The sequence below is a fragment of the Cinclus cinclus genome, chromosome 3, assembly GCF_963662255.1.
Source record: "Cinclus cinclus chromosome 3, bCinCin1.1, whole genome shotgun sequence".
Lineage (NCBI taxonomy): Eukaryota > Metazoa > Chordata > Aves > Passeriformes > Cinclidae > Cinclus > Cinclus cinclus.
Window position 1 is genome coordinate 75,567,086 of NC_085048.1, and position 26,963 is coordinate 75,594,048.

A 26,963-nucleotide genomic window follows, 5' to 3' on the forward strand; every position below is an offset into this window, starting at 1 on the left:
TATGGGATACCTTTTAAGACTTTTAAGTACCCTTTGTTTTTGTAACACTGTTTTTCTCCCATGTATTATTTGCCAAGCTTTCAGCAGTTTCATGAAATTTCTGGTTGTTTGAGGATTTTTTATTCCATGTTTTCCTGTCTGTCAGAATCATCACAATTGTATTTTGGGGGCTTTTTTCCTCTTTTTTTTTAATCCTTCACTCTTGTTGTAAATATGAGCATTAAGGTTGAATTTTGCTCCTTTGTCTGAAAACCAGAGAGCAAGCTGAAGGAGAGAAAGATATACTGTGAGAGGTAAGAGAAAGGAGAAACTTATATAGAGGTCAGGAAAGGGAATGAGACAAGGAAAAGGTAATTACAGAAGTTAGATGGGTAACAAGATAATGAAGGATTTGAGTGAAATATAAAATAAGTGAAAGTAAATGATACCGAGGTTCAGAAAAGTGAAGATGGTTTTTCTTTCACGATAATTATTGGAAGAGAAAGCCTAGTATACTAATATCCTGGATTCCAGTAATTTAAGATAGATCAAATGCTGTGCTTTTTGCATATTTTTAATTCATAGATGTTTCCTGGTTGTTTTTTTCTCACACAAAATTTTTCACTAAAAATGTATTAAAAAGTTAAGTGTGCCCCATAGTCTTTGTCAAGTAACTTCTCATACTCCACCTCTTTGGAATTACACTCTCTTCAGCCAAATTTCAACTCTTCTTAAAATTTTAGTCCTTGTAACTGTGACACATCCTTTTTTTTTATATATACATGTATATTCCATATACTTTAATTACCTGAGATCCATAGACATTCTGTAAGTCCTATTTGAGGAGAAAAGGAGAAGAAAAGGAGTTGTGGTTGGTTTGTTGAGTTTTTTCAGGTGTTTTCCATTTTATATTGTTATCCATACTGCAGAATTCTTCATCTCTTAGTCATAAGCTCTTTTGCATGGCATTACTAAGTAGGATTCGTCTTCCTGTTTTTGAGGTTTGCAAAGTAGATATTTCTACCACACCTTATGGTTCTAAATCCCCACAACAGAGAGAAACAGACCCTTTTAGACACAACTTATCTGACATGTTTGTATGTTTTTATATCTACTTTAGGATTAATTGAATCAAACCATATAAGTCAATTTTTCTAACTGGAATATATCGTAATTGGTTTAGATGAATGTAACTGTTAAATAAATACCTTTTTCATGTTCTAAATTAGATAGGCATAATTAAGAGGAAGTATAATATAGAACAGGTAGAAAAGTTTATGAATGTGTGCATCCACATACATGGGTCTGGGGAGGAAAGCTATGTGCTCTGTGAAATCTTTGCAGACAAAGAAAAGTGCTTAGAGGGCAAAAGTTAATAGACAAAATATACCAGTTGTGTATTTGCAAAGTGAGTTAGATCTTGTAAGTAATTTCTCATATTTTGGGTCCAGAAGTGCAATCTACAGATTTTTTTTTTAAATTTAACTTAGCATTTTGAGGAAATTTTCACTAGTTTAAGCCTTCTGGGTTTGTACTTCAGATGTTTTTCCTCCTACTGTGTTAAATCAAACCAAGTCCTTAAAGTGAACGCAGCTGGAAGAGTATTTTCTCTCTTTCTCTCTTTCTCTCTCTTTTAACTGTGTTATTTTTCATTATATGGATGCAAATTGACAAAATTGTCTGGGATCTCTGACAGTCAGTCTAAATTTGTAATTTTACAAATTACAACTAGTCTAAATGTAAATATAATGGAATCTGAAACAGTGCTAGCTTTATGTAGTTTTCAATCTGTTGAAATATTTCCTGTAGCTGTGTCCTGTTTTAAATAGGTGATTATAGGGAAGATTCAGTAATCAGTATGATCTATATGAAAATGCAGTTCAAATGAAAACAGTAGGTTTACTACTAATGTCCCTATTTAGATTTTATTCCTTAAACAGTCATATAGATGATAATGGGTGTTTTGACAGATTAGAGATTCCAGGATCAAGTCTATAGTCATTATGACTAATGTTTTCTCATCAACTAGTCATGCATATCAAAATAATTGGTCTGTGCTATGACTAACATGTACAAAGCTCCCAGAGCATGGTCATCATTAACAACACAGAAATAAGGAAGTAATTCAGGTCCTAAGGAGCTTAAAAACCTATATGTGAAGACAGTATAAAACATTTGGCATTAGACAAAGCTACTTCATTTTTTTATATATATAAAATACTAAAGGGAGAAAACAGTTTTAGGACTTTTTTTTTTTGTGATGTGATATTTGTAAGGAAATTAGCTTTGAGGAGGTAGAAAAGAGAGAGTGTGGCTTATTATGGTGAGAGGACAGGTCTTGACAAAGATTGTAAATGAGAGGTCTCTTGTATTCATATCATCCTGGTGGCTTTTTTTTCTTTTTTGGTTAGTAAAGGCAACTTAATTAAATGAACTCCATAAAGAAAACCATTTAACATTTTCCTAAAACTTGCATGTAATAAGTGGCATTAGATGATAATATTTGGAAGTGGAAACTGCAAAACAGAGATTGTGTTCTGAATTCTGATTAGTTTTTAAAGTTATATACCCAAAAGTTGTGTGCCTCATACATTTACTTATATGGTTGGTTCTGCAGCACTTTTAGTGATTACTGGCACTGTGCCATAATTACATTCTTTGTTAATATTGATATGACAGAGCTGGTGCATAAGACAGATTTCCTTGATCCTGTGTCTTTCAGTTTCTCTTTAAAAAGGGTTCCAAAAGGATGCAATCTCAGCCAACAGCCATGCTGATATAGTCAGTGACATGAACAAATCAGTAAAAATCTTAATGCTGGTCATCAGTGTCGTACTGTAAGCCTACTTGCAGAATTTGCATCTTTAATTAAGTCTTTGTTTTGCCTGGTGATGCTGCTCATGACATGCACCTAATGATGTGACTGCACTTTGTGAGAATGTGATCCCCACATCTGCATGAAATGGTGAATGCGTTGCTGAAAAATCTCCATTTAACACATTCCATCTAAAATCAGTGTATTCCTCTTGTCATATTGTGCCTTTCCAGCTTCCTTGCTATAGCAGATATTTCTAAAGTTATTCTGTGTCTCTGAATAGATCTGTGCTGCTTAACTGCTCCAACCCATTATATTATAAATCTGTTTCTTGTGTTTCAAATTTGTGTGCAGGGAATGTCTTTGGGGGGACTTTTTATATTCATGAAAACCAAAAACAAAATTGAAAGTGCTAAGAAAAATGAATATTGAGCTAATGTAGTCTATTTTTGCACAGAGCAAATATCAAGCTAATGCATAAGATTTATCCTCTATAGTAAATCAGCAATATGTCTCATTTTAGGCCTCTCCTATGACTACTATTTTTTACTGCAGTATTCAGTCATGCTGATTTATGCCACACTATCTGGTGAATATTTTGCAGTCTATTATCAATAAAATAATTTTATCTTTGGGTCCAGATGGAATGAGCTTAGAACACAGAGCAGAGAGAGAGCATGATTCCTGCCTCTAGTGTTTTAGTCCTTGAAATAAATTTTAATCCTTGGCATAAAATGTGAGACAGGGACACAAGACAGAAGGGAATGGAGGACTGGATCTGGAAAAGCATCAGCCAATTAACAAATTATTTTATGCTGTAAGGGCTCATGCACTCAATAAGATGGTTCTGTTTAACTGGAAGGATTTCATTAGAGTTATGCCAGGAATCAGTTTGGAGTGTAGGACTGAACTAGGACAGTTAGCACTGGCACCACAGAATTACTCAGGATGAGTGTGAATAAAAGGAACAATTTCAGTAGACTCATTAGACAGCCCACATAGGAAATTGGAACAATGGGAGAGGACTAGTGATAACAGAATAGATAATGGGCTCTGGTCTCACTTCCTGCTGTGGAGACCAAGCCGGGAATAAGTGGCTGAAATCATCTTGTTTACTGTGGACCTCTACTAGCAATTCTTATTTTCTTAAGTCATGGAGCATTCCCTTTGAATTGCGCTGAAGGCATTGACCTTTACTGTTATTGATTGTTCTGCTGATCCTGCATAGAGGAACTGCCAAAAGTAAAACTAAGTCACTTGCAAGTGTCCTCCTTCTCATATGCTGCACCATAGTTAAATTTTTGATTTGGATTTTAGCTCAAATCAATTCCAATCCAGATATGCTCTCAGTTCCAGTAATCAGAGCCTCCAGCAAAATATGAGTGAATGGATACCCAGATGTTCAAAACTTCATCATATTAAGTTTTACAACATTGTATCATATATTAAATAGTTCAGTATAAGCATTTTTTCCTTTAATTTAACTATTTTAATCCCAGAACTGTGTTTTAGACTGATTCGAGAGGTGTGTTCTCAGTCTTTGACTTGCAATTATTCATATGAAAAGTGTGTAAGTGTGTGAATGTATGGGTGTGTATCATTTCCCACAAAAACTGAATTCCATTTAAATTCTGTAATACTTTATGTTCTGCCATGGTGGTCAATACTTTCCAAGGAGGCATCATGAAAGCACTTGACAGATCAGTTGACTAAAATTAGTTTTGGATGCATCACTGATATACTCTCATGTAGCTAATGTTTCTGAAAAATGGAAAAGGTGTTACAAAATTTCTTTCAACAGTGTACGTAATCTTTGTAGACATATGCATACTTTTTCTCAGAAAGAAGGATTTTTTGGATGATGGTTCACTGAGGTTGAGTTTTGGAAACTGAAATTGCATTTGAGTTGCATCTCTACTATATTTGAGCACGTTTAAATAAGAACAGCCATGAATAGGTATAAAATGTAATCGATCGGCATTTTGCATTGGCAGAACATTGGGTCTGACCCTTTACTGTGTGATGGACATGTACAAATAAAGGAAGTCAGCCATGTTTAAAAAATTATTCCAGATCATATCACATTTACTGTGGTAATGTGCTAGGCTTCAAATGTGCATAAAACATGTATTGCTGATGAATGTAGGGAGAAATAAGACAATAGGGAGAACTACAGTGAAAAACTTTTCACCTCTAAGGAACTACTACTGATTCTGAAGTCCACCACTGTTAATGGGTCAAATCTCCTCTTGATATTGAGAAATTTTTGTTTCAAACTTTACTCTGGTCTCATTTCAACTTCTTATTATAAGCTTGAGTCTCTGAACTTGGAGCTGTCCAGTCTAGATTAAAACCATGCCAGGGATATTTTGTAAGGAATAACCATAGCTATTCTAAAAAATGCCTCACTCAAAACAGTGATCAGCATTGCCTGTGAAATCAAATTCATTAGCATTGCCCTGGGCTTTCACAATTCTCTTCACATCACATTCTGTTCCATACTTTCACAGAACAGAATGCGTTTCATCTCATTTTCCTTGAAAATTTACTTGGCCTAATATCTTGGCAGCACTTTGCAAACTTTGCAAGGTTATAAGGCTACCATCAAGAATAAGGAATTGGCTTCCAGTCTTTCATGAATAGAAGTAAATTTGCTAAATTAAATAATTGTTTTCTTTTTATGATATCAGTCAAATTAATCTTTTAAACTTCATCTAAAGAAATTTTCAAGCAATTTGACCTCCTAAAAATTGAAGCTGGACAATTTTAGACTAGAAGTGAGATGCAAATTATGGAGGGAGGGGGTAATTAATCTCATACATCACTTGCCAAGGATTTCAGTTGGTGCTCATCAGTGGTAAGCTCTGGAGGCATTACAGGTGTAGTTCCCCTGTATTTATTCATCAAGAAGCAGGAGTTACTGGAAGCTGTTAGGAACTAGATCAGGCAAAAAAAGATGATTGCAAAGCTGTCTTCAGAACTTAAAATCATTTTAATATATCACTAATAGAGTCAGAATGCTTTCATGACAGTTTGCTCCTGATTTTCAGTACACATCAAAATGTTTATTTTCTGTTTGTTTGTTTTTCCTCTTGACAGGTGCAGCAAGTTACAACAGTTTTTATGTTTTTTGCAAAAATTTCTGCCAAGCTGTGAAGCCTGGAAAACTGAGGGTCCGTTGCAGTGTGTGTAAACAAGGAACCCTGACGCTGGCAAGGGTAAGCTTTTTTGGATTTATTTCAAGGTTTTGGGGTGTATGGAGATGACATATCTAGTCTTTTCTATTTGCATACATATGGATATGTATATATGTAGTCCTACTTTTTTTTTTTCCTTACTGTTTATATCTGAGAAGAGTAATTCAATGGATGTTGAAAATTTTACTCACTTGTTTCCATTACTTGGAACATATACAAGGAACGTGGTGCAGACTAGAGCGCCAGCCCTTGAAATAAATACTTAGCTCTTTATTTTAAGGACTAGTGATTAACCTGATTGTATGCACAATCTGTACAAATACGTATGTCCTAAAAAGATGTTTATTCAAGGCTTGGAGCTGTTAAGGCTTCAGAAAGACCTGAATTCAGATCTAGGTTGTGACCATTATGGGCTGAGGACAGAAGTTTTTGAATGGATGTGTACTTGAGAGTATTTATCCATCCAGCCCTGTTGCAGCATGTAAAGACAAGGAAGTTATTGTTCTTGCACAGAAAACTAGTAAGAGATCTCTCAAGCTTGGCTTGCACCCTAAAGTGAGAGAATGTTGGGGAGAGAGTTGAATGTGCAGTAGTGTAAAATTTTGAAGTTTTTTTTCTGAGTGCTACTAAATTTCACTGGTTATGTAACTGTTGAATGAGAGTCCTACCTCTCTCCTAAATTGGTGTTTGACAACCAGGTTTGTTATGTGAAAAGCTTAGGTTTTGAAGAAGACTGAGCCCATACCATGCTATGGCTTGGTTATAGGGAACTTTCATATTCAACCCACATTCAAGTGTTTAAATTTGTCTTTTGCTGTGGTTTGAAGTTTCAGCTTTGTGCTCAAAAAATTCAAACACATCTAATTCAGAGAGCCACAAGCACAATGCCCCCAAGCTTTGTGTGCTATTCCTGAATTAACCAATGATCTCTGATTTATTTCAGAGGCTTCAAAGTGTTGCATTTTGTTATGTTCCAGAAGAACACATCTAAGGGGATTCTTTTTCTCTCAAAATTTGTATTTAAATATTGGTGATTAGTATAGGCTTGAATCACATATAAATGAAGACACCATTAATTTCCAGTGGATATAAACACAGACAATATTGTATTCAGGTTGTATACATGAGGTCAGTGCTGCTGAAAGGCACTGCTTTTATCACTATATCAGTCTGAATCTAATAGATTCCATTGACATCACACAACACAAGTCCTTTGCTAGACTCAGCAGCTTCCTTCAGCATGTCCACTTTTGAAAATTATGACTTTCACATCTGTGCTGTTTAATTTGGGATCATTGCATTCCTTGTGTTAAATAAACCTAAATAAATTTCCAAACTTTTCAGCTTTCACAGTATCTGTGCTGTTCTTTGTTTTGGAGACTTAAAAAAAACCAAACCAAACAAACCCTAAAAACATCACCCCTGTATTGTCTCTGAGAAACTCCTCATAACTCTATGGTGGAAATGCTATTATAAGAAGTTTCACTATGGTATACCTATAAATAACTTCTGTTTGCTTGGAATGTATGTGGGCCTACATTCTTTTGGCAAATATGGGTTCAATGACACAATAAATATATGCAGGCTGATAAATTCAATTGAATGAGCAGATTACAGCTGCTTCTTCTTTCTATTAGCATATGTTATAGTACATATGAAAGCAAAGTAGCTGGAAACTTGTAGTGGAAGGTGTTCCAATTTTCAAGGTTGATTCAAAAAATGCCAGCTTTCAGAAGATTTTATAAGGTACTTCAGCATAAAAGTACAAAAGAGGAAAGGGAGATATTCTCTGGAGAGTTTAAAATGATAATTTTATTCTGTTTTAGTTTTCAAATAATTCTTGGCTGTGAAAATAATTTGCACTTGAGATTCTTGTTGCTTTCTCCCCAAAATGAAGAAAATCTCTTATCATTCTTTTCCTCTCGCATTGAAGCAGAGCGCAGTAGTTAGGAACAGTGTGCATGCTGTTCCTGCAGTTTGGGCTGGCAGTCCTATGGGCTTCCAAAGTGCAGCATTTGCAATATGGGCGCTCTTAATGTCATGAATGTGCTATGCAACAGTCTGTTTTATAAACACACAGCATCTGTCTCAGTCCTGTGGTTATAAACAGTAGGTGCAGATTTTTTATGCGCCTGCCTCACCTTCTCTTCTGGTGCACTTTCCTAGGAAACAGAAAATATTTCCAGTTGTAGTGGATTCTAATATGTACTAAGACTTATTTCTTACTGTACAGAGACCGCTCTGTGTTAAGGCCAGGCAAAAGTGTGGCTCTCACACCAAGTGAGCTGTATTTGCCCTGCTTTCTTCAATGCATTGCAGTCTACAGTTGGCAAAGTCTGCTAAAAAGGTTTAAAAAAGTTCAAGTTAATATTACCCCAGACCCTCTGTCTTTCCCCTCCAATCCCATTGGGCTGTACCACTGATTGCTGATAGATATCCTCTCTACTGGTACTACAGTTATTCTCCTTTTATAGAGAAATTAGTCAAAATAAAGTTGACATAAACAAACTCTTAAAAAACTTGTCTGTACCACTATACCACAGTTCTATCAGCAAAGCCAGTTTTTTTGTTTTTTGTTTTTATCTCTTTTTTCACCCCAGTCTTGGTAAACTGTGCCTGACCCTTACATGGCAACACAGCAAGTTTCTTGAGTAGCTCTTTTGTGCCGTAAGCACCAAAGCACTCTGTAAGCCAGCCTTTGTTACACTAAATCTTTTATTGAGATGAAAGTGAATACCTGTGTAAAACCTGCACAAAGCTTTGTGCAGCCTTCACTTACTCTACATGCTAATCCTTTGACTACCTAAGCTACAAATGACCAGTCTAATTAAATTGAGCCTTCTTTTTTCATGGTGTGTTGACTGACATTTAAAATATTACTTATTCATTTAAGTAGTCTTATTCTAAAACCATATTTAGCAGTCATGCCTATTTGCATAGCATTATTTTAATATATGATGCTCAGATTAGATTTATGATACATTTTTTCTATTAAATTAAGGAGACCACTGTTTTTGTTTTTACCAAGGACATGCAACTAAATACTAAATTTGTCATTTTAGAGTTGGCACTTACCTGGCACTTTACAAAAATTTAATGACCTAATGCTTTATGGGAGATGTATGCAGGCTAATTTAATTATAAGGAAATGTCACTGTAAAAATATTGCATCTCCCTAATTTCTCTAATTAATCAAGCACAAAAGGTATCTGTAAAGATTGGTTTGTGGGAGTCTTGTGTAGGCCACCTACAGGCCTACCAGTAATTTTTATCATATAGCTTGAAGATGTGCAGATAATTAGGGTATTCCTCTTTCCAGAAAAAAAAAAAAAAACAAAACAAAAATCAAAAAAAAACCCCAAACAACAAAGGAACAGAAAAGTCAAAATAAACAAACAAAAACCCACACAAAAGGGTCTAATTAGAACAGTCACATTTGCAGTCCTTCTTTTGGAGCTGTAGCAGTGTTAACATTCACAGTGTTTGGCCTCTACTGTGAAGGAAAATGTGTATCTGTGAATGGAAGGCCAGATTCTGAGAACTGATATGCACCCTGCTATACACAAACCCACACTTTTCCAATGTATCCGATTCTGTGTGTACTCCTGGTAAAAAAAAAAAAAAAAAAAAAAAAAAAAAAAAAAAAAAAAAAAAAAAAGAGAGGAACATTTGATTTGGTATCTGTCCTAATTCAGAATTCAACTAGAGTAAGGGTCTGGATTGAAGTGTGACCAATAGACTTCAGGCCTCCCTAGTGAGGCACAGGTGCTGTGGGGAGGCCATTTCTGGTGTGGGGACTCATTGCTAGTTGGTTCTCCTTCTTCTCCTTCTCCTTCTCCTTCTCCTTCTCCTTCTCCTTCTCCTTCTCCTTCTCCTTCTCCCCTTGCTAGTTAGCACTGAGTTTTCAGTGCATCATCTAGCACAAGCACCAAAGGAGTTTGTCATAGCTTCTCTATGCTTTGCAAGTGTTCACGTCATTATGTCAGATCTTTTCAGACATGGGGAGTTATATTCATATCTAACTCCCTGCAGCTGAGATAAGATTTAGATTCTGTCCCTTACAGCACATCTGGTGAGTACTGTCCCATTGCTGTTCCTGCCCTCTGTGCTCCAGAGGAGCCTCCTGACTTCACAGGTTTTGTTAAACTGTCTCTGCCACAGAGCTGCTCTTCCATTGTTTATCAAATTAAGGATTTTGCTTACATCTATTTCTTTTAATCTTAAACCTAGCAAAGAAATGGACATTTGCAGAATTTTGTTTCTCTGGAACCATGAAAGGCTTGTGATTTGGGTGGTTTGTCAGCATAGGCTGTGTGGTACATCACAGTTTTGCACAAGTTTCCTGAATGCCTTTCAGTGACTGATAAATAACAGATCATAAATGGTGTAAGTGGTCCTACTAATAGATGATGGATAGTACAGTGTTTGGAATTTGGTATTTTCCTATTTCCTAGGAAGAGAAAGGTCTGTAATACAGTAATTTGCTTTGAGTTCTTACTTCCTTGCTCCATTTAACCTATTTTAATAGGGTGGTTTCTTTTTGATTAGTAAAAACTTAGCAGAGATTTTACAATAATATAAAATAAAAAGGTAGTATACTTTTGATCTCTGTTTTTTTAAAAAATATATCATTGTAAAACTCCATTTCACAGTGCATAACCTCTCACCACCACTCATTTAAGGTCACATTTTTTTCCTGGAATTATCTACTTGTGTCCTCCCTCAGTGGCAGAGAAAGGAAAGAGTACTGCTCACTGCATCAGAGCAAAGCTGACTGAAAGAAAAGGGGCAAGTATCAGCTCTGAAATTATGTAGTCCTTACTGTTGCTGAGTCAGCTTCTCCCCTCTGATAGTTACACTACTGGGGTAATATGGCAAACAGATTACAAAAAATCAATTTGTCCTTTAAAGCTAAACTGCAAAACAAACAGCCATGGAAGTGTATGTGAACAAGTGTTATCTCATTTACAGGCTGGGAAGATATTAAAAATGTGATTGAATTCTTGAGAATGGGTAACAGGTATTTGTCTCTCCAAAATTACATGTGCTCTGGGAGGATACAAATGTTTCTGATATATATTACATCTTACACATGACAAACACTATGTATTAAAATACTTCTATTGAAAAGTTACCACTGTAATGTGTGACTCCTTGGTCAAACTAACAAATGTGGAACAACCATTTATTGTTGGGTTCCTGCTAATGAATGTGTTAGTGCAAAAATAGCTTAATTTCCCTGCATTTGGCTGACAGAAGTAGCATTTACAGGAAATTACACATACTCAATATATGTGCTTCTTTCTACATAAATAATGAAAAATGCCTCAATTCTGACATCTTAATTGCCACCACTGGGCACTGATGTTAATGCTGTCTTGAGAAGACTAGGCCAGAGAAAATAAGCTCTTCAAACAATTTTTCCCAGGGTTTCCACAGAATCAGGAAATCCTTCTTCATTAGTTATATTGAGTCAGCGCTCTTAATTGTAAGCCTAATGTTTTTTTCCTAATGAACCAGTGTTTTCTGAGAGAGAGGGAACATCTTAAATACAGATGCATTATTCTGTTGTGTAGGCCAAGCCCAGCTGAGCTAGGATTCCAGAAAGACATAAGGCATTATTTTGATCTTCTCCCTACCTGCAGCACAGGGAAATGTACTTTTTTTGTGCACTCCTTTCTCTTATGAAGTGATCTGATGGTAACAGGAATGCTGAATGTGAGCTGCAGAGACTGCCATTCACACAAGGAATTCATGTCATCTACTCTTCCTTATGGTTTTCACATTGCTTGCAGTGACTTGGTGCACAGCATCAGCATAAAATAAATTTAGCGCTGAGCTGACTCTGAATTTGGAATTACTGCTTCAACTTCCCTAAAGATGATGGCAGGGCACCTGCAAGTCTGATTTTGCCATTGCTCATCAAGCATCTTCATTGCTTTTAATAACATGGATGTCAGAAAAAACCCAAAACAGGATAATGCCTGCATTCTATCTTTAAAAGTCTGTTTTCTTTGATGATATGGTATATTTTTCTAATATATCATCATCTAATCCAGATGCATCCTGGGGAGGCTAGTCCAGCAGAAATTCCTGGGGTCTGCTAATGATACCTTGGCACTTACAGAAATAAGAAAGCTCAACACTTTGTAGCTGCAAATTATTATTTTACAACAATTTTTATTCTTTCTTCTCAGCTTCTCTCTTTGGCTCTAAATCTCACTTCATTCTGAACCTCTTAAAGGACAGCCTCACTTTTGCACCTGTCTCACATAGTCACAATGCCATTAGGGATGACTTCCAAAATGCTCAGCTCCATCTGAAGAGAACAGTTGGAAAGATTCAGAAGACTTGACATGGTTTTTTATTCAGGCTCTTAGCTACCTCTTTCATTTATTTTTAAATATCCCTTAAGAAAAATTTCATTACATTGGACATAAACTGTAATATACAGTAAATGAAAACACATATTTGATTTATGAAAAAAAAAAAATCTCATCCATTTCAAAAGACAGGAACAGCAATTCTTTCATGTATGAAATAAACTTGGCAAAGGAAACAGTTTTGCCTCTAAGTTGAAAAAATCATGTAAGTTATTTTAATAGGATAAGAAACTATATTTTAACTCAATTCTATTAGAAGCTCTGAGATATCTATGCATGATTTATAATATTTATTGCAGTATGTGTTTTCAGTGAGGTTACACATTATAAAGTGTCTTAAAAGCTAGAAAAAAATACCACTGGAAAGAGGGAAAATGACTTCAGTATTATGAACTGCTTCAAGTCATGCTGTGAAATAAAACTGCCTTTTAATGTGAAGCCTAGAGTGAGTTTCTCCAGCCTGGGTGACAATAGTCATAAATGAAAAGGAAAACAGTTACCAAATTTACTTTCAGATAAGACTTTTACATGAGTTTCCTAATCAAATATCTAATAAACCCTTTTTCCAGAGAGGATAGATTTATGCCTAGTAATACAGATGGTGTTCAGTGTATCTTGCACTTGCAGTTGCTGTGATATCAGGAAGCAGACTCACAGAATGGTTGAGATTGAAAGGGGGCTCTGAAGGTCACCTGGTCCAACCCTCCCTGCTCGAGCAGGGCCACTTGGAGCCACTTGCCCAAGTCCTTTTGAATATCTCCAAACACAGAGACTCCATGGGCTCTCTGTCCAACCTGTGTCAGCACGCCATGACCCTCGCAGTGCAGCAGTTGCTCCTTTGCTCAGGCAGCAGCTCCTGTGTTTCACTTTGTGCCCATTGCCTCTGGTCCTGTCTCCAGACACCTCTGAAAAGAGACTGGCTCTGTCTTCTTTTTATTCTCCCTTCAGATATTTATACAAGGAGGTGAGATCACCCCTAATGTCGGTATATCATGGAAGGCCTGGGACTAGTAAAAAAATACCATGCTCAGAGTAATGCTTGTTTTGTCAAAAATATTAGTTGCTTTTGAAATTTTTTCATGTAATATTGCATTCTCCGAGTACATAAATGTAGATCAAATGTGGAATTTAAACTCTTTCACCTTATAGGTCTTGTGCTATTTCTATTAATGTTATGTATTTTTGTTTAGATATATACTTTTTTGGGGGAAAAACAAAAGGCAGTGCCAACAGATGTGATAAGTAAGCCTTATTCAGCTTTAGTTTGGGGGGCAGTCTGGGGCCGCCTAGTCTTGGGGGCAGAAATGTAATGAGAGAGGTAATGCTCTTTCCCTCTGCTTGCACATTGCACCTACAGATGAGTATTGTTCTCCAGGGAAGTGAAAAGTTACATACTAATTTTTGGCAGCACTGCTGTCATTGTCTTAACTATGTGGAAAGATGGCCTTCTCTCCATACAGCAACTCCTCCTCTCACAAAGAAGGGTCGTCTTTCTAAAGTCTCTTAGCCTTTTTATGTTGAAATGTGAATATGCATCAGCACTCTAGATATCACAGCCATAGTTGCATATGTTGGCAAATCCTTCTTGATCTATCCTGGAACCCTCTTCTACTCAATAAGACCAAAGTGTGCTGTGAATGTGTTGCTGGAATGTATTACAAACAAATAATAGGATGTAACAGTGTGGCTTTTTTTTTGTTTGTTTGTTTGTTTGTTTTCCAGTATGGCAGCTGCCACTGAGATTGTGATGTCCCTGTGCATAACTCACCTAATTTGATTTCTTTATTAAAGTACATCCAAACTTCTGTCTACCCAGTATTAAACAAATCTAAAGAGTCAGTAATTTTCATCCTAGATTTTAAAATGCTGGAATAGGTAAGGCACCAGCTAGCTCAGGAGGACAAAATAAGTATATGTACTTAAGGTATTGCAGTAGCAGAGGTAGAAAATGTCAAACTATTTTGTTGCAAGTGTATCTTCATCTCCATTAAAAGCTGGTGTATTTTCTTAATGACAATAACAATAATCATCATCATATAATAATGATGATTATTATTATTATTATTAAAGTTATTGATATTTTTAATGGTTAATTTAAAACATAGTAAAGGGAATGTTTACCTCTAAAAGAACTATAAACAGGTATTTTTTCTAAGTCACTCTGGAAGAAATCATTCCAAATCTTTACATTCAGAATGTCTCAGCTTTTGCTGTTTTTCCTTGTTTTGGACTGAATTAATAAGAAAGGTTTGGGGTACTTAAATGTTACGTAAGTAAAACTCAGACATCTCAAACCAAAAAATCAGCTAATTTTAAGTTACATTGATTAGACTTGCTTGGATAGGTTTGTGATCTAAAGGTATTGAGGTCAAATTCATTAAACCTTTCCTCAGAGCTTCATTACTATAACACATCTATTAACATGATGGAGCCTCAAACAAGGTAGTTATATTGATTTAAATTTCTTGGCAGAGGTATGTGGTGTTCTAATGAAGGGTTTTGCCTTCTTCTTGGGGGTGATGACTAGTTAACAGACCACTAATAAATTCTTAGTACTTATTTAAGTTCTCCCAATGCAAGCAACTGGATAAAACATTCTTGGTCCCCTGTAGTAATTGCATATATTTAAAGCTTGCTACATCATGCAGGAAAAAAAAAAAAAGTTTAGTGATACATCTTGAATGTAGAAGAGGTTATGTTTGTTATGGGGTAGTTTTGAAATATCATAAATGCTTCTGTGTTAAGAACTTGATTATCTTTGGAGTCCAGTTCCTTTTTTTTAAAAATAACTATACAAGTATATATGTAACATTGAACCCTGAAAGTTTTCTAGGCTTTGTTTGCACACTGTCATAAAAGATGAATGAAGAGAGTATCAGTGGTATATTTATTTGGATTTGATCTGCATGTGCACATCAGCTGTTTATGATCTGATGATGGAAACACTTTGCAGTTGTTTTGAATCTGTCTGTACATCCCTAAGTTCTAGATTTTATTGCTTTATTAAAGAAAAAAATGAATTCAGGATTTAATAATTAAGACCAGTATGTTCCGTACGTCCTTATTTTCATAAGTGCAGTCAAAAAAAGTCAGTTCAGTTGGCAGAAGCTGCCTTTTTTCAGAGTAATGCACTGCATTTTAGCTGATGCCTCAGGTTCCTCTAAAGAGCACCAAGAGATGTTTTTGCTGGCTTTCTTCTGCTTAGCTCTGCACATATCTTGCCAGATGAAAACACTGCTGCCTCATCCTGACTTGGGAGTGTTGCAGAGGAATGTTTATAACTTTGAAAAAATGACCAAAGATGGTGTTATTTGTCTGTTATCAATATAGATGGTAGGGTCTATTCCTAAAACATGTAAAAAACATTTCCCTAAAGTGTATTCTTTCTTGCCCACGTTGCAGATTGCCTGTCTTCTCATATACTCTCCTGTGTGTCTAAGAGGATGTACTATTTTGCACTGTCGTGCTCTGAGCAACATGTGCTTTCTGGATGTTCATGTTATCTATGCATATTTTGACTTGCTTGATTTGAAACATTTAGTTTCAGATGGAGAAAATTTATTGCCCTGAAGTTAGGCTTTCCATTTCAGTCAGGTCTAATTGTTTTGGGGTTTTTTTGTTTTGTTTTGAGCTAATAAACTTGTGTAAATAAGCAGGAATGTGTTTAACCCAAGCTTTTCCTGGTGTTTTAGGTGGGGCTTAAGAGTGGGAGAATAATTTTGTTTAAATATGCAATCTCTTCTGAATCTGTAGTTATATGTGTTTTAGTTCAGGTCCAAAACTTCCAAGCTTCTTCTATATGTGGTTAGAAATACTTTCATACAATTTTTTTAAAGAAACAACCACTGAACTGAAAGGCTTTCTGGTTACTTGCATGAATCTTGAGCCTCATGAACCTTTCTCTTGAGGTCAAGTCCCCAGACTGAGTGTCTGCCTGAAGGAAGTGTGGCAGTACTTTTGGTGAGAAGAAAAATGGATTTAAAATTCTGCAGTCAGGTGCCTTCAGTTTCTATACTCATCTCCTCTCTTATAGGCTATAAATTAGTTCGGGCAGTTGTAAAGTGACAAATTGAGGGTTGCTTTTATTCTGGATTAATAGAAAAGGACACTCTGTGGTTTTGCACAATACTAAAAATTCTTTAAATATTCTTAAAAGGAAAAACAAACAAAAGTCACAATACAAATTTAGGGAAGCAAGGGTGCTTTCACTATGCAATAGTTGTATTTATGTTTTCTTTCACTTTTTTGCTTGCATTTTTGGTATTGTGTTTATTATGTGGTGTTATTCATGGTGGGGTTTTTTGGTATAAGACCATGCCATAAAATACCATCAGTCTTGCTGGTGATGTAAAAATTTATTTATTGAGGATGGATTTAAAAAATAAACTAATGTTCCCTCACTCTAAGTCTTGGAACAGTGTCCAAGACTGCTTTTATTATTTTCATTTTTCTCTTAATTTCCCTACAAGTCCTGATGTCATGACAATATTTCTTTAATGTGTGTTTATAATTGTTCAGTTGATGCCATCATATGTTAGACCTGATTTTCTCCAACCCTGTGGCCCACCCAATTAAGAGGAATACAGGATGGGGTGGTTCAGATTCTAGGCTGAACTGGGATCAGAAAGAAGAGCCAGCAGGTTTTCTCTTTGGTTCTCTGTTCCCTTCTGTCTCAGTGCTGCTTTCTTTTGCTGGTTTAAGAAGCTGTTTTTTGAAATTCAGGGCCAATGATGATTACTGATTTTGAAATTTTGGCAAGACAGTAATTTAAAGAGGAAAATGGAATTCATAGGCTTTATTACTTCAACTAGAATGAAATTGCTAGATTAAGGTTCTTGTAACTACCAATTTTTTAATTTTATTTAAAACATTAGTGGTCTGCTGGAAAATATTTTTTTCCCATTTGACTCTTCTGCTTTTACTTCTTTCTAGCATATTTCAATTTATATATTCTATTAAAGAGAACTGGAAATCTGTAGCTTTCTTATTTGAACTTTGTGTGGTGTGTTAGGTCTTCCTGTATAGTTCAGGGAGGTGACATGTTTAGATACAATCCATTTCACCCTGTATTCTCTGATAAAATAAACTAGGGAGCCTGGGTGCTTTTTGTCTGTCTTAGGTGACAAGGGGAGAAAGAAGGTGGGAGTAAAAATAGTTTACTTTTTGCCACTACTCGTTTTGTGCTGGCTGCATATGTTGGACATGCATGGACAGTAACATGTCACAAGAAAACTAAGCAAAATTTGGTATGGGTCCTGTTATATTCTGATAAAATCGTGACTATTACTTCCTCATGCAAAATTTGTTGAATGCCAGCTTGTCCATAACTATAATGAAACCAACTAATGCATAAATGAATACTGGCAATTTTCAATAGAATTTTAAAATTTGATATGACAGGCAGGAATGCTAAGAGGCAACCAAGTGTGTAAACACTAAATGAAGGATTATCATTATTTGTGAAAAATCCATTCCAGCGAGAAATTGAACTGGGGGCTTCTCTCAAAAGAGAAGGGCTACTTGGCTAGTGAGCCAAATCAGTGCCTGATTTTACTCCCTTTACAGTAATAGGGTTATGTGAGACCCACAAACAATACACAAGTGAGAATAAGTGTAACTGAATACTCTATTCTCCCTCCTCTTTAAAGATTCATCTCTAAATAGTCAAGTACTGATTAAAACTGAATATGATCAAGCATATTAGGAGTGATATACTTCATTTATTAGAGCATATTCCATGAGCAGCCCCACCTCTTATCTGGATTTTTTTGTCTTGCAGCAAGGATTTTCTGTGCAAAACAGATATGTATGGAATATGTATGAAATAACTAAATGCATAAAATAGTAGATCCTGTGTTTATTATTCCTTCAGCTGAAGAAAGAAGATTTCACCTGAAAACAGCTGGTCCAGAATCTGGCCTATGCCAGTATTTTAAGTGACATTGAGGTTAAAGGTAAAGAAAAGATCAAAAACCTTCATGCCATTAATACTGATTTTTAATGAGTCTCAACAATGTGTAGCTAGCAATTTCAGAAATTAGACCTATAAGGAGTTAGGCTGCAACAATCTCAGCACTAGGTTACAGTAAATAGATGCATCCTACTTAGAAAACAATTTCCATTAGACATACCTGTTGGTATGTGCTTTAATTATACATAAATGTTCTCCAATTATACATAAATCCGAAAGCTGCTGTTAAAACCTAAGGCAGTAGATTAACTTCTGGGAAAGGCTCTTTTTAAGGAACAAACTCTAAGCTTCCTGTATTGTCAGGAATTTAAACTGTCTCAGAGTACAAAGTGTTTCTGCAAATCCTATTCTTAGGCAAAAAAAGAACAAGTTTTGTAGCAACTGGTACAGGACACACAAAAAAAAAAAAAGGAGAGAGAGAGAGTCAGGGAAGAAGAGAAACATATGGATCTGCTCGTTTTCAAATGCAGATTGTTGAGGCTGGAAGTCTACCACTTAGTCGCTGTGTTCTCCATTTGACCATATGGTTGCAAAATCTAGTGGGATGATGTAAAAACCCTAGTTAACCTCCTGAAAGCAAAATATAGTAGAATAAAGTGGGAGAAGGAAAGTATTTATTTTATTAATTCTGGTTGTTATGCAGTACTTAATGTTTTATTGTCAATAGCTTTGATATCTTGTAGAATCTATATCTGTTTATTGATATTTGTCTCAGTTAATATCTTTGTTCTTGTAATATATGGGGTGAAATATCTAAGTATGCCTTTACAATTAGAATGAAATTGCAAGGATTTTTCTACCTACTTCATTCAGAGCTAAAACTCAGCAGAATGCAGCACACCTATTAACAAAGTATCTCATATTTATACAAAAATTGGGTGAGCATATATTAAAAAAAAAAGTTATTTTGTGGTCCATCGCAACTTTATTTAGACCTCAAGTATACAGCTAAAATTTGGTGAATTTATTGGCAATAAGTCTCAATTTGAAATGAAGGACATGATTGTCTGTAGCAACTCTTTGGCTTTCCTCCTGCTCTCACTTTGCAAACAGGACTCAGGAGAGGAGGTATAACACAGATGAGGACTTTTTGAGGGAGGACAAGGAGAACATAGTTTTGTGTGTGTGTGTAAAATACCATTCACATGGGAATCATGAGGGAAGAGGCTTCTCCATTTGTCACCACCAGCAGCATGTCTACATTGGAATAAAACTTCAGTTTGGGAATAAGTGGAAAGAATTGGTCTCTTTTGGACAAATAGAAACTGATAAGTAAATTGAATTTTAAACAGCACTTTACTTGGCTTCAGCTGTGTTATTTTTAAAGTTCCAGTCTAGTTTCAGTACAGTGTAAAATCAAGTAAACAACAAAATCCATGAAGTGTAACTTTGTAGGAAGTCCCACTGGCTGAGAGTCTCTCCAGGCACCAGTCCCTGTGTGCGATTCCTGGCTGGCACTGATATGCAGAGACACACAATTTTTAACAGGAGTGCTGTGTAAGAAACAAGAATACAGTTCTCTCTTTATTTTTCCATTATATTATGCCTACTCATGGTTTAAAACTCACAGTTTTCTTGTACACAAGGTCTTTGTATATATTCATCAATATACTGCATTTCTTCTTGGTTAATTAACTTATCCTGTAAATATATTAGAGTAATACCTTTGTTCTAGTGTTTATTAACCAAGCACAGTTATCTATAGACTGAAAGTTCATAAAAAGCAGGTGGTTTATTCTCTCACTTATAACTGTTTTACATTGAAGTAAAACTTTTAGACCTACAACACCTGACTTGAGTAAAGTTATACTCAACCCTCACCCATAAAAGTGAAAGGAAAATTAAGTCCCTGTGAAAAATTAATCTTCAAAAGTTTTACTCTCCTTTTCATCACCTTCTGAAGTCTTTATGGCTGAAGCAAACCTTTCCTGCCTTTGTGTTGTGGTAGAAACTTTCCATCATGATTTTCTATCTTTGTAATAGTATTTAGAAAATTTGATACACAAGTGTTTTCAGTTCAGATGCCAGTAGCAAGGATGGAATTGAAAATTCCTCTTGTGAGAAAAGTAAATCTTTCATTAACTATGTCAAGAGATTTGCAAAAATGGTAATTTAGTTTCCTAGATTTAGATTCCTGTCACCACCTGTCTACACTTGAATTTGGGGATTAATTTTAAATTTCTAGCCTGTTTGCCTGTGAGATGGTCCTCATAAATTAGAGAACAGAGCAGAATTTCCCACCATGTTGGTGGTTACCAGAGGAGCTTCCTAACCACTGTGACACACCTTGGTGCTGAAGGGTCAGCTGTTTAACACTTCCTTCACATTCCAATATAAAGTACATTTGTCAATTATATTTTGTTTTCTTTCTTCTCCTGCCCCAGGCCCAAGCATATCACTTTCAGAACATGTGGTTTCTTTCAACAGATAAGATGCCATAATGCAAAAGTTATTCCTGTTCATTCTGTATTACCTCTTCAACCCACCAGGAGCTTTTGTTTCCCTGTTCATGATTTACAGAGTGAAGGAGAGAATATATGTATTTATGCAAGAAGATTCTTTTTCTTTCTTAGTGAGATAAAAGGGTAATTCTTTATAGAATTATATTATTTTTCTTGCACAGTATTTTTCTTTCTAAAGGAAAATGTTTTATACTCTGAGTGTGAATACAGGAAGTATTCATGGGGAGGGAAAGACATAAATTCAAATATTGAAATGCATTGTGGGATGAGGGATAGAAATCTTAACCACACTCCATACACTTCTTCACTGCAGACTGTAGTAGGTTAACTCTAGACCTGCAAATGAACTGAAATGGGCTTTAAATTTGCTAACTTGGACCCCACAGACAGAAGATCAGGAACTCAGTACTGGACAGCTGACTCCACTTCTCTGGTATGTTTGTACATAAGATAAACTCCAATTTGCCATGTCCAGACTTCTACAAGTACCTAACATAGCCCTTTAGTTGTTACCTCTACAGTTCTGTTGTAGAAATAAAGTCTGTTTTTTATGAAAAACAGAGTAGGAACTTCAGCATCCCATTACACAGGATGAGCAGGCAGCTCTTTCCTGTTTAAAGTCTCGATTAGAAGTTAATCAATTAATTAAATGCACTTTATTGAATCTAGTTACATTATCTCAGGGGGATGGAGACCAAGGAGTCTTACAGACTTACAGGAAGTAGAGTTACAGGTTATGACTCAGTTCTTTGGCTTAGAATCTTCACCTATCTCCTTCAGCAGAAAAGCAAGGATTGAGTCCTTGGTTCCTCAATATTAAAATGTGTTTTGCTCCCTATTCAGACACCAAAAAATTTTACTGAAGTTTCTTTGTTTGATGTCTTTATATAGTGACCAGATGTATAAGCAAAGAGACAACAGAGAATTTGGAATTGCAGGAAGTAAAGAGATAGTTGTTGATCAGCCAATGCAAAAGTGAAATGCTTTCCCTTTTCCTTTCTTTCTCCAACTCCCTTCTTTCCCCATTGCTGACCTCTGAGGTCTCAATTTTTTGTTCCCAATTTTTGCTCTCTCAGCTGTGTGCATTTTATTTACAGGCAAAGTGAACCATCTTCATTTAATTGCACTGATTTTGCTTTTGCTCGGGTGTCAGAATATAACCTGGCTAGCCTTATATGTTCACACAGAAATATACAATTTATGCACATGTTGTAATACTGGCCCTTAACAGTGACAGATAAGTGGTAACTATTAAAGAAGATAGCATTTTGTAGAAAATATGCAAACATTGATATTTCATACAAACTGGTAGTCAAGCCAGAAGCCTGTTTTCAGAACCCAGGTTTTTGTTAATAAGCAGCTCTTTCAAAGCCAGTTTTCTAAAAGTAAGGCTCTCTAGTCAGAAAACTGTAACTGTAAGGCATTTGGGTTTTGTGTTTTTTTTTTTTTTTTTTTTTTTATTTCTATCTCCTACTTTCATTTGTCTCAGATTTTAATGTGTAGTTGTAATCAGGGAAGAAAGGAGAAAAACTTCAGTGCATTGAATACTGAAGGAAAAAATGGAAGCAAATGCTTTTCAAATGAGCTTACTGCTTTTTAATTAGTGCCTGTGGGAAGATACTTTGCTATATCTGTGCCATTTATACTAGTACTATCTTGCAACAGTGATGTGCAAAATGTTTCCCACATCTCCCACCATCCTGTATTGCCCCAGAGCAGACATACATAAATAAGTAATGGAAAAAGTAGGAAACAGATTCAGTGATGCCTGTTTTGCTTGATGCCTGATCAAGGGAGGAAAAAAAGGGAAGGTACAGAGGAAGATGAAGAGTATGTACTTCATAAATTCACTGTAACAGCTGTTCAATGAAATGCTGGCATTTGTTATTCCACACAGCACAGAATGAAGGCAAAGCTTGCAAGACTATATTTCTCTGTGTAATGAGGCAGGCAGCCATGCGGTTAAAGCATTTGCTTTCTGTGGGACACTGCTGGGCTCTTTGCTTTTGCATTTAATTGCTCTCAGGTACCAAAGTGTCATTCTCACCTTTGTTCTTATAATTTTGCCCCTTGTACTTCCTGGTAAATGAGAAGTTTTACAGTGGAGCAGCTGCTGGTAAAAACATTGACATAAAATAAAGCAGTCACTATCTTACAGTTGGTTGAAGTCACTTCAGATTTCTTGGTACAAGAAAACAGAAACAGTAGCAGGTTGACAACTGTTTGTTCAGGAGTTTTTTTTGGAATATCTTACTAGGTTTGTGCATGGTTACTACTAACTTGGTTTGCCTGTTCACCCGATTGAATTTCAAAAGATAATCTTAATTCTTCTATGAAAAGCAGATTAGAGTGTTGAGAAAGTAGGATATCCTCTCTGAATTTGTCTTATACAAATAAAAACTATAGATAAATAAATTGATAAATGCTTTAAGCTTTTGTATTGAAGTAAAAATTTAGGGTTTTTTAATAGAGGATGAAGTTATTAGTAAAAGTAATACTTTGATGTTTTGTGTTGGTGACTTTGGACAAAAGTCATCAGTATAACACTGATTTTCCTTCAAAAAAAGTCAGCTTATTGCTTGCAAAAGTATTTTGCCCTTTCTCTTTGCTGAAATAAGACAACTTACAAAGTGTGAAAAAACCCTGCCTTTTATCTTAGGCCTGTAAAGTATCTGTAGCGTGTCAAATCAAGTGTGTAGTCTTGATTTATGTCTTTTAGTTTAAAATGCAGTCACATTTTTGGAAACTATTGTTTCTAACCTGTTGTACTGTAACATATGATAGATTCTAGCAATGTGGTTTTGGTATTTTTTTTTTTTAATTCCTAACCATGGCAATTAAATTCAGTTCTTGACAACCAGGAATCAAAAATAATTTGTGCTCCTTTGTCATTGTCATGGCACAGCATTGATCTCATTTCTTTAATGAAGGTTTTCAAGTAAAGGAATCCAAATACACATGGGGAAAACATTCTGACCACCACCACCCCACTGACAAGTGTTTTTGCTCCATGACTTCCGTGTAGAGTGTGGATCATAAGAAACTGTGTGATTCTCTCAGAGTGTGTGCTCTTAAATATTATTTGGCCACAAAGCCATACTCTGATCATTTATCTAAATATGTACTAGGAGAGCTCTGTTCGTATACCGAAAACCTCTGTGGGCTGAAGCTGGTATATTTTATGTGTCCTTTCTAATGGAAATATTTTCTGCAGAATAGGTTTTGACCAACCATTACTGTATTCAGCCTTTTGAGTTATATTAATCTCCTCCGGTGAAGTATATTTTTTTAAGTGCACATCTTAAGGCTTTTCCAAGGTACATATTTTAACCACTGCATTATTATAACAGAGTGATAGTGGAGGAATGTAAGGAAGCCTTTAAATCAAGTCAAGGGTAAGGTATATTAATCAAATACTTCAGAGAAATAGTCTAAGATTTTGAAGTATTATGCCATAAATTTGAAAACTATTATTTTTAATCCCCCTCTCATTTTATTCTGAATAAAATATTTATTAAAAGTGGAATAGGTAAAAGAAGTGTTTATGACTGAAAAGGCTTCTTTAATTGCAGAGAAATATTTAGTTTTTATCTCTGCAGGCATAGGATTTAATAAAATCTTGGTATTTGAGCTGAGATATCAAAGGCTCAGGAAAAGAGCTTGTTTTTTATATCACCTCTGAAAATGTTATTTTATAAATGAAATTCTCATGGATCAATAACTGGCATCATTAATAGTTAGGGTCTGGTATTGAGAAAGGTAAAGTGATAGTGTTCATATTAGCTCTGTGTTGCCAGAACTATTAATTGATTAAATCCTTTTGCTGCTTTTGTGTAACTCTGTAACTTCTGTAAATGCTGCTTTCATCTTTTAGGAAAACTGCTTGAGAGAAATACATGAGTGCTCAGCAGTATATTTTGATGAATGTCATCAAGCCCTAAGGGTTTCTAAACCATGACAGAAATTGTCACACAGCTCACAAAGGTTACTAACTGTGTTTATTAATATAGATCTGCTTAACTTGGGGCAAAGATTTTCAGAAAATGTAGGCAATGTTGTGGAGTAGATAGAATTTATTAGAGAAGGGGGATGTTATGTTTTCCAGTGGTACATTTTTGCTTCTGAAAGTTCCCAACAACATGTAAACGCTTTCCCCTAAAACTGTGGTGTTCAAATTCCTAACTCTTGTACTTTAAATATATTTTGTTATTTGATCTTTTGCTGTATCTGAGGTACTATCCTGATGGATCCCTATGCAATGCCCTGGTGAGCTGTAAAATCAATAGATGTCAATATCTCAGATTTCCAGCTCAAGACAGCTACCAGAGACTCTCATCCCTTAATTTACAATCCTGATATTCTCTGTTGAGCAATGAAATCCATCATGTAATATCGAAACCACACTCTGACTCATATTCAAGTTGAGTGTTCCTGTTTACAATGATGTCTTTAAAATAAATAAACAAGAAGCCTGTCCCAAATAATAACTCCAGTGAAAATGATAGTATTTAAAGTGTCTCTCTCAGGGATCCGGATTCATCCTTCTGTAAAGACTTTCTGCAGGAGCTCAGAGGGAAGCAAATTTAGCCCCAGACAAATTACATGCCCAACATGTCTGGTTGGGCTGCATCTCCAAAGATGGTCCACAGCCTGCTCTTTGCCACAATAACATGTTGCTTGTTCATTGTCCAGTAGGACTACCTTTTTTTGCAGAGGGCCTTTTTAGCTGGTCAGCTCCCCAGGTGTAGTGGAAGAATGTTGAGAACTTTGAATATTAATACCTGGTAGAATATGCATGAAACTGTAGAATTTACCTAAGAATTATCACAAAGATATATACAAAGTCTTCAAGGTATCTATCTCAGATATAGCAGACCATATGAAATAGGTGCAAAAATTATTGTTAATATTGCCTGAAAACTGCAGAAATACACCTGATCTAGACTAGATGCTTATTATCACTTCAAATTTTTGTTAAAAAGCTTTAGTTTAAAATGTTTTAATTATTTTATTGAATAGATATTCTGGGTCATCAGAGGGAAAGTTGTTAATGTATGTTAAACTGAGTAATTCTCCTTTATACTGCTGGTACTTTGAATCATTTAGAATAAAGTACCATAGCAAGTGGGGTTCTCCAGTTCCTCCCAGGTACTGTGTACCTAAAAAACCCTAAAATAAAACCCTAAGTCACTCATTAGAATTCTTTTTCCTGTGATACCCATTAGGTGTCACATATACTGGGTAATTCACTGCTCAACATCTGGCATTGCTTTTCAAAGATATGAAGGGAAAAAAAAGTCTTTCTGCAAACGTCGACATTCAAGAAAATGTTCCATTTTCTGAGGTCTAGGACACAGCTGTTCCGGCAGGCAGCATGGCAAATAAATATGCTCCTTCTCAACATAAGTTGGCTAGAGGATTCTTCCAGTTCAGAAACAGAGGCAGAAAAATGCTCCATGTCAAAAGATTGATTGTGGAGGCATTTTCAACAGGAGAAGCCACTCCTACAGCAGCACTCCAGGACTGCTGAACAGATTCATATTTTATGATTTAGAATTAAATATAATGACTAAGTAAATCATTGCCATCTAAAAGTGCTGTCTTCATCTTCTCAGTATACAAGAGCTTTTCTTAACGGCTGTTCTAGGCAGAATATAACTCAGTTTAAACTTCCTTGTGGAAAACTTGTGATTAGAAGATGTGGCTGGAGGAATCTTCTCTTAGCGACTTCAGAAAAGTTGCATAAACTCATCTCTGATGGGAAACCTCCCATTTTCCACCGACTCCTCACAAGCATCTATGATATCTTAACTGCCAGGTTTCTAAGCAGAGGGCTGGATGTCACTAGTAATATAAAGAAATAACCAACTGAAGAGACTATGGCTGGGTAATACAAAAGTCTTTTCTATTTGTCCCAGGTACATGCACTCTGGGATCTAAAGAGGATTATGAAATGAACCTTACTCTCTCCCCATAGGTTGTACAGTGTAAAATCAGAATATGAATGCATGCATCCTCAAAAATATGCTTCGATAAACATCTTTGGAAGTCCTACAGATGTGAAGTTAGGCATGCTGTCAACATGACTCTTCCAGAGCAACATGTGACTGCATGCTTGCAGAGATCCTTTGACTGATGCTTTCTTTTGTGCATGCA

The 26,963-nt window shown here is 35.7% G+C and overlaps 1 protein-coding gene across 1 annotated transcript in view; it reads left to right on the forward strand.

Annotated features, from left to right (window-relative positions):
- The window catches only part of PRKN (parkin RBR E3 ubiquitin protein ligase), a 563,177-nt gene that overhangs the window by 114,071 nt on the left and 422,143 nt on the right, over positions 1-26,963 (forward strand). Inside the window, exon 4 of the mRNA XM_062489014.1 lies at positions 5,894-6,012. Coding sequence (XP_062344998.1) covers positions 5,894-6,012 — 119 coding nt within the window. The remainder of the gene's footprint in view (positions 1-5,893; positions 6,013-26,963) is intronic.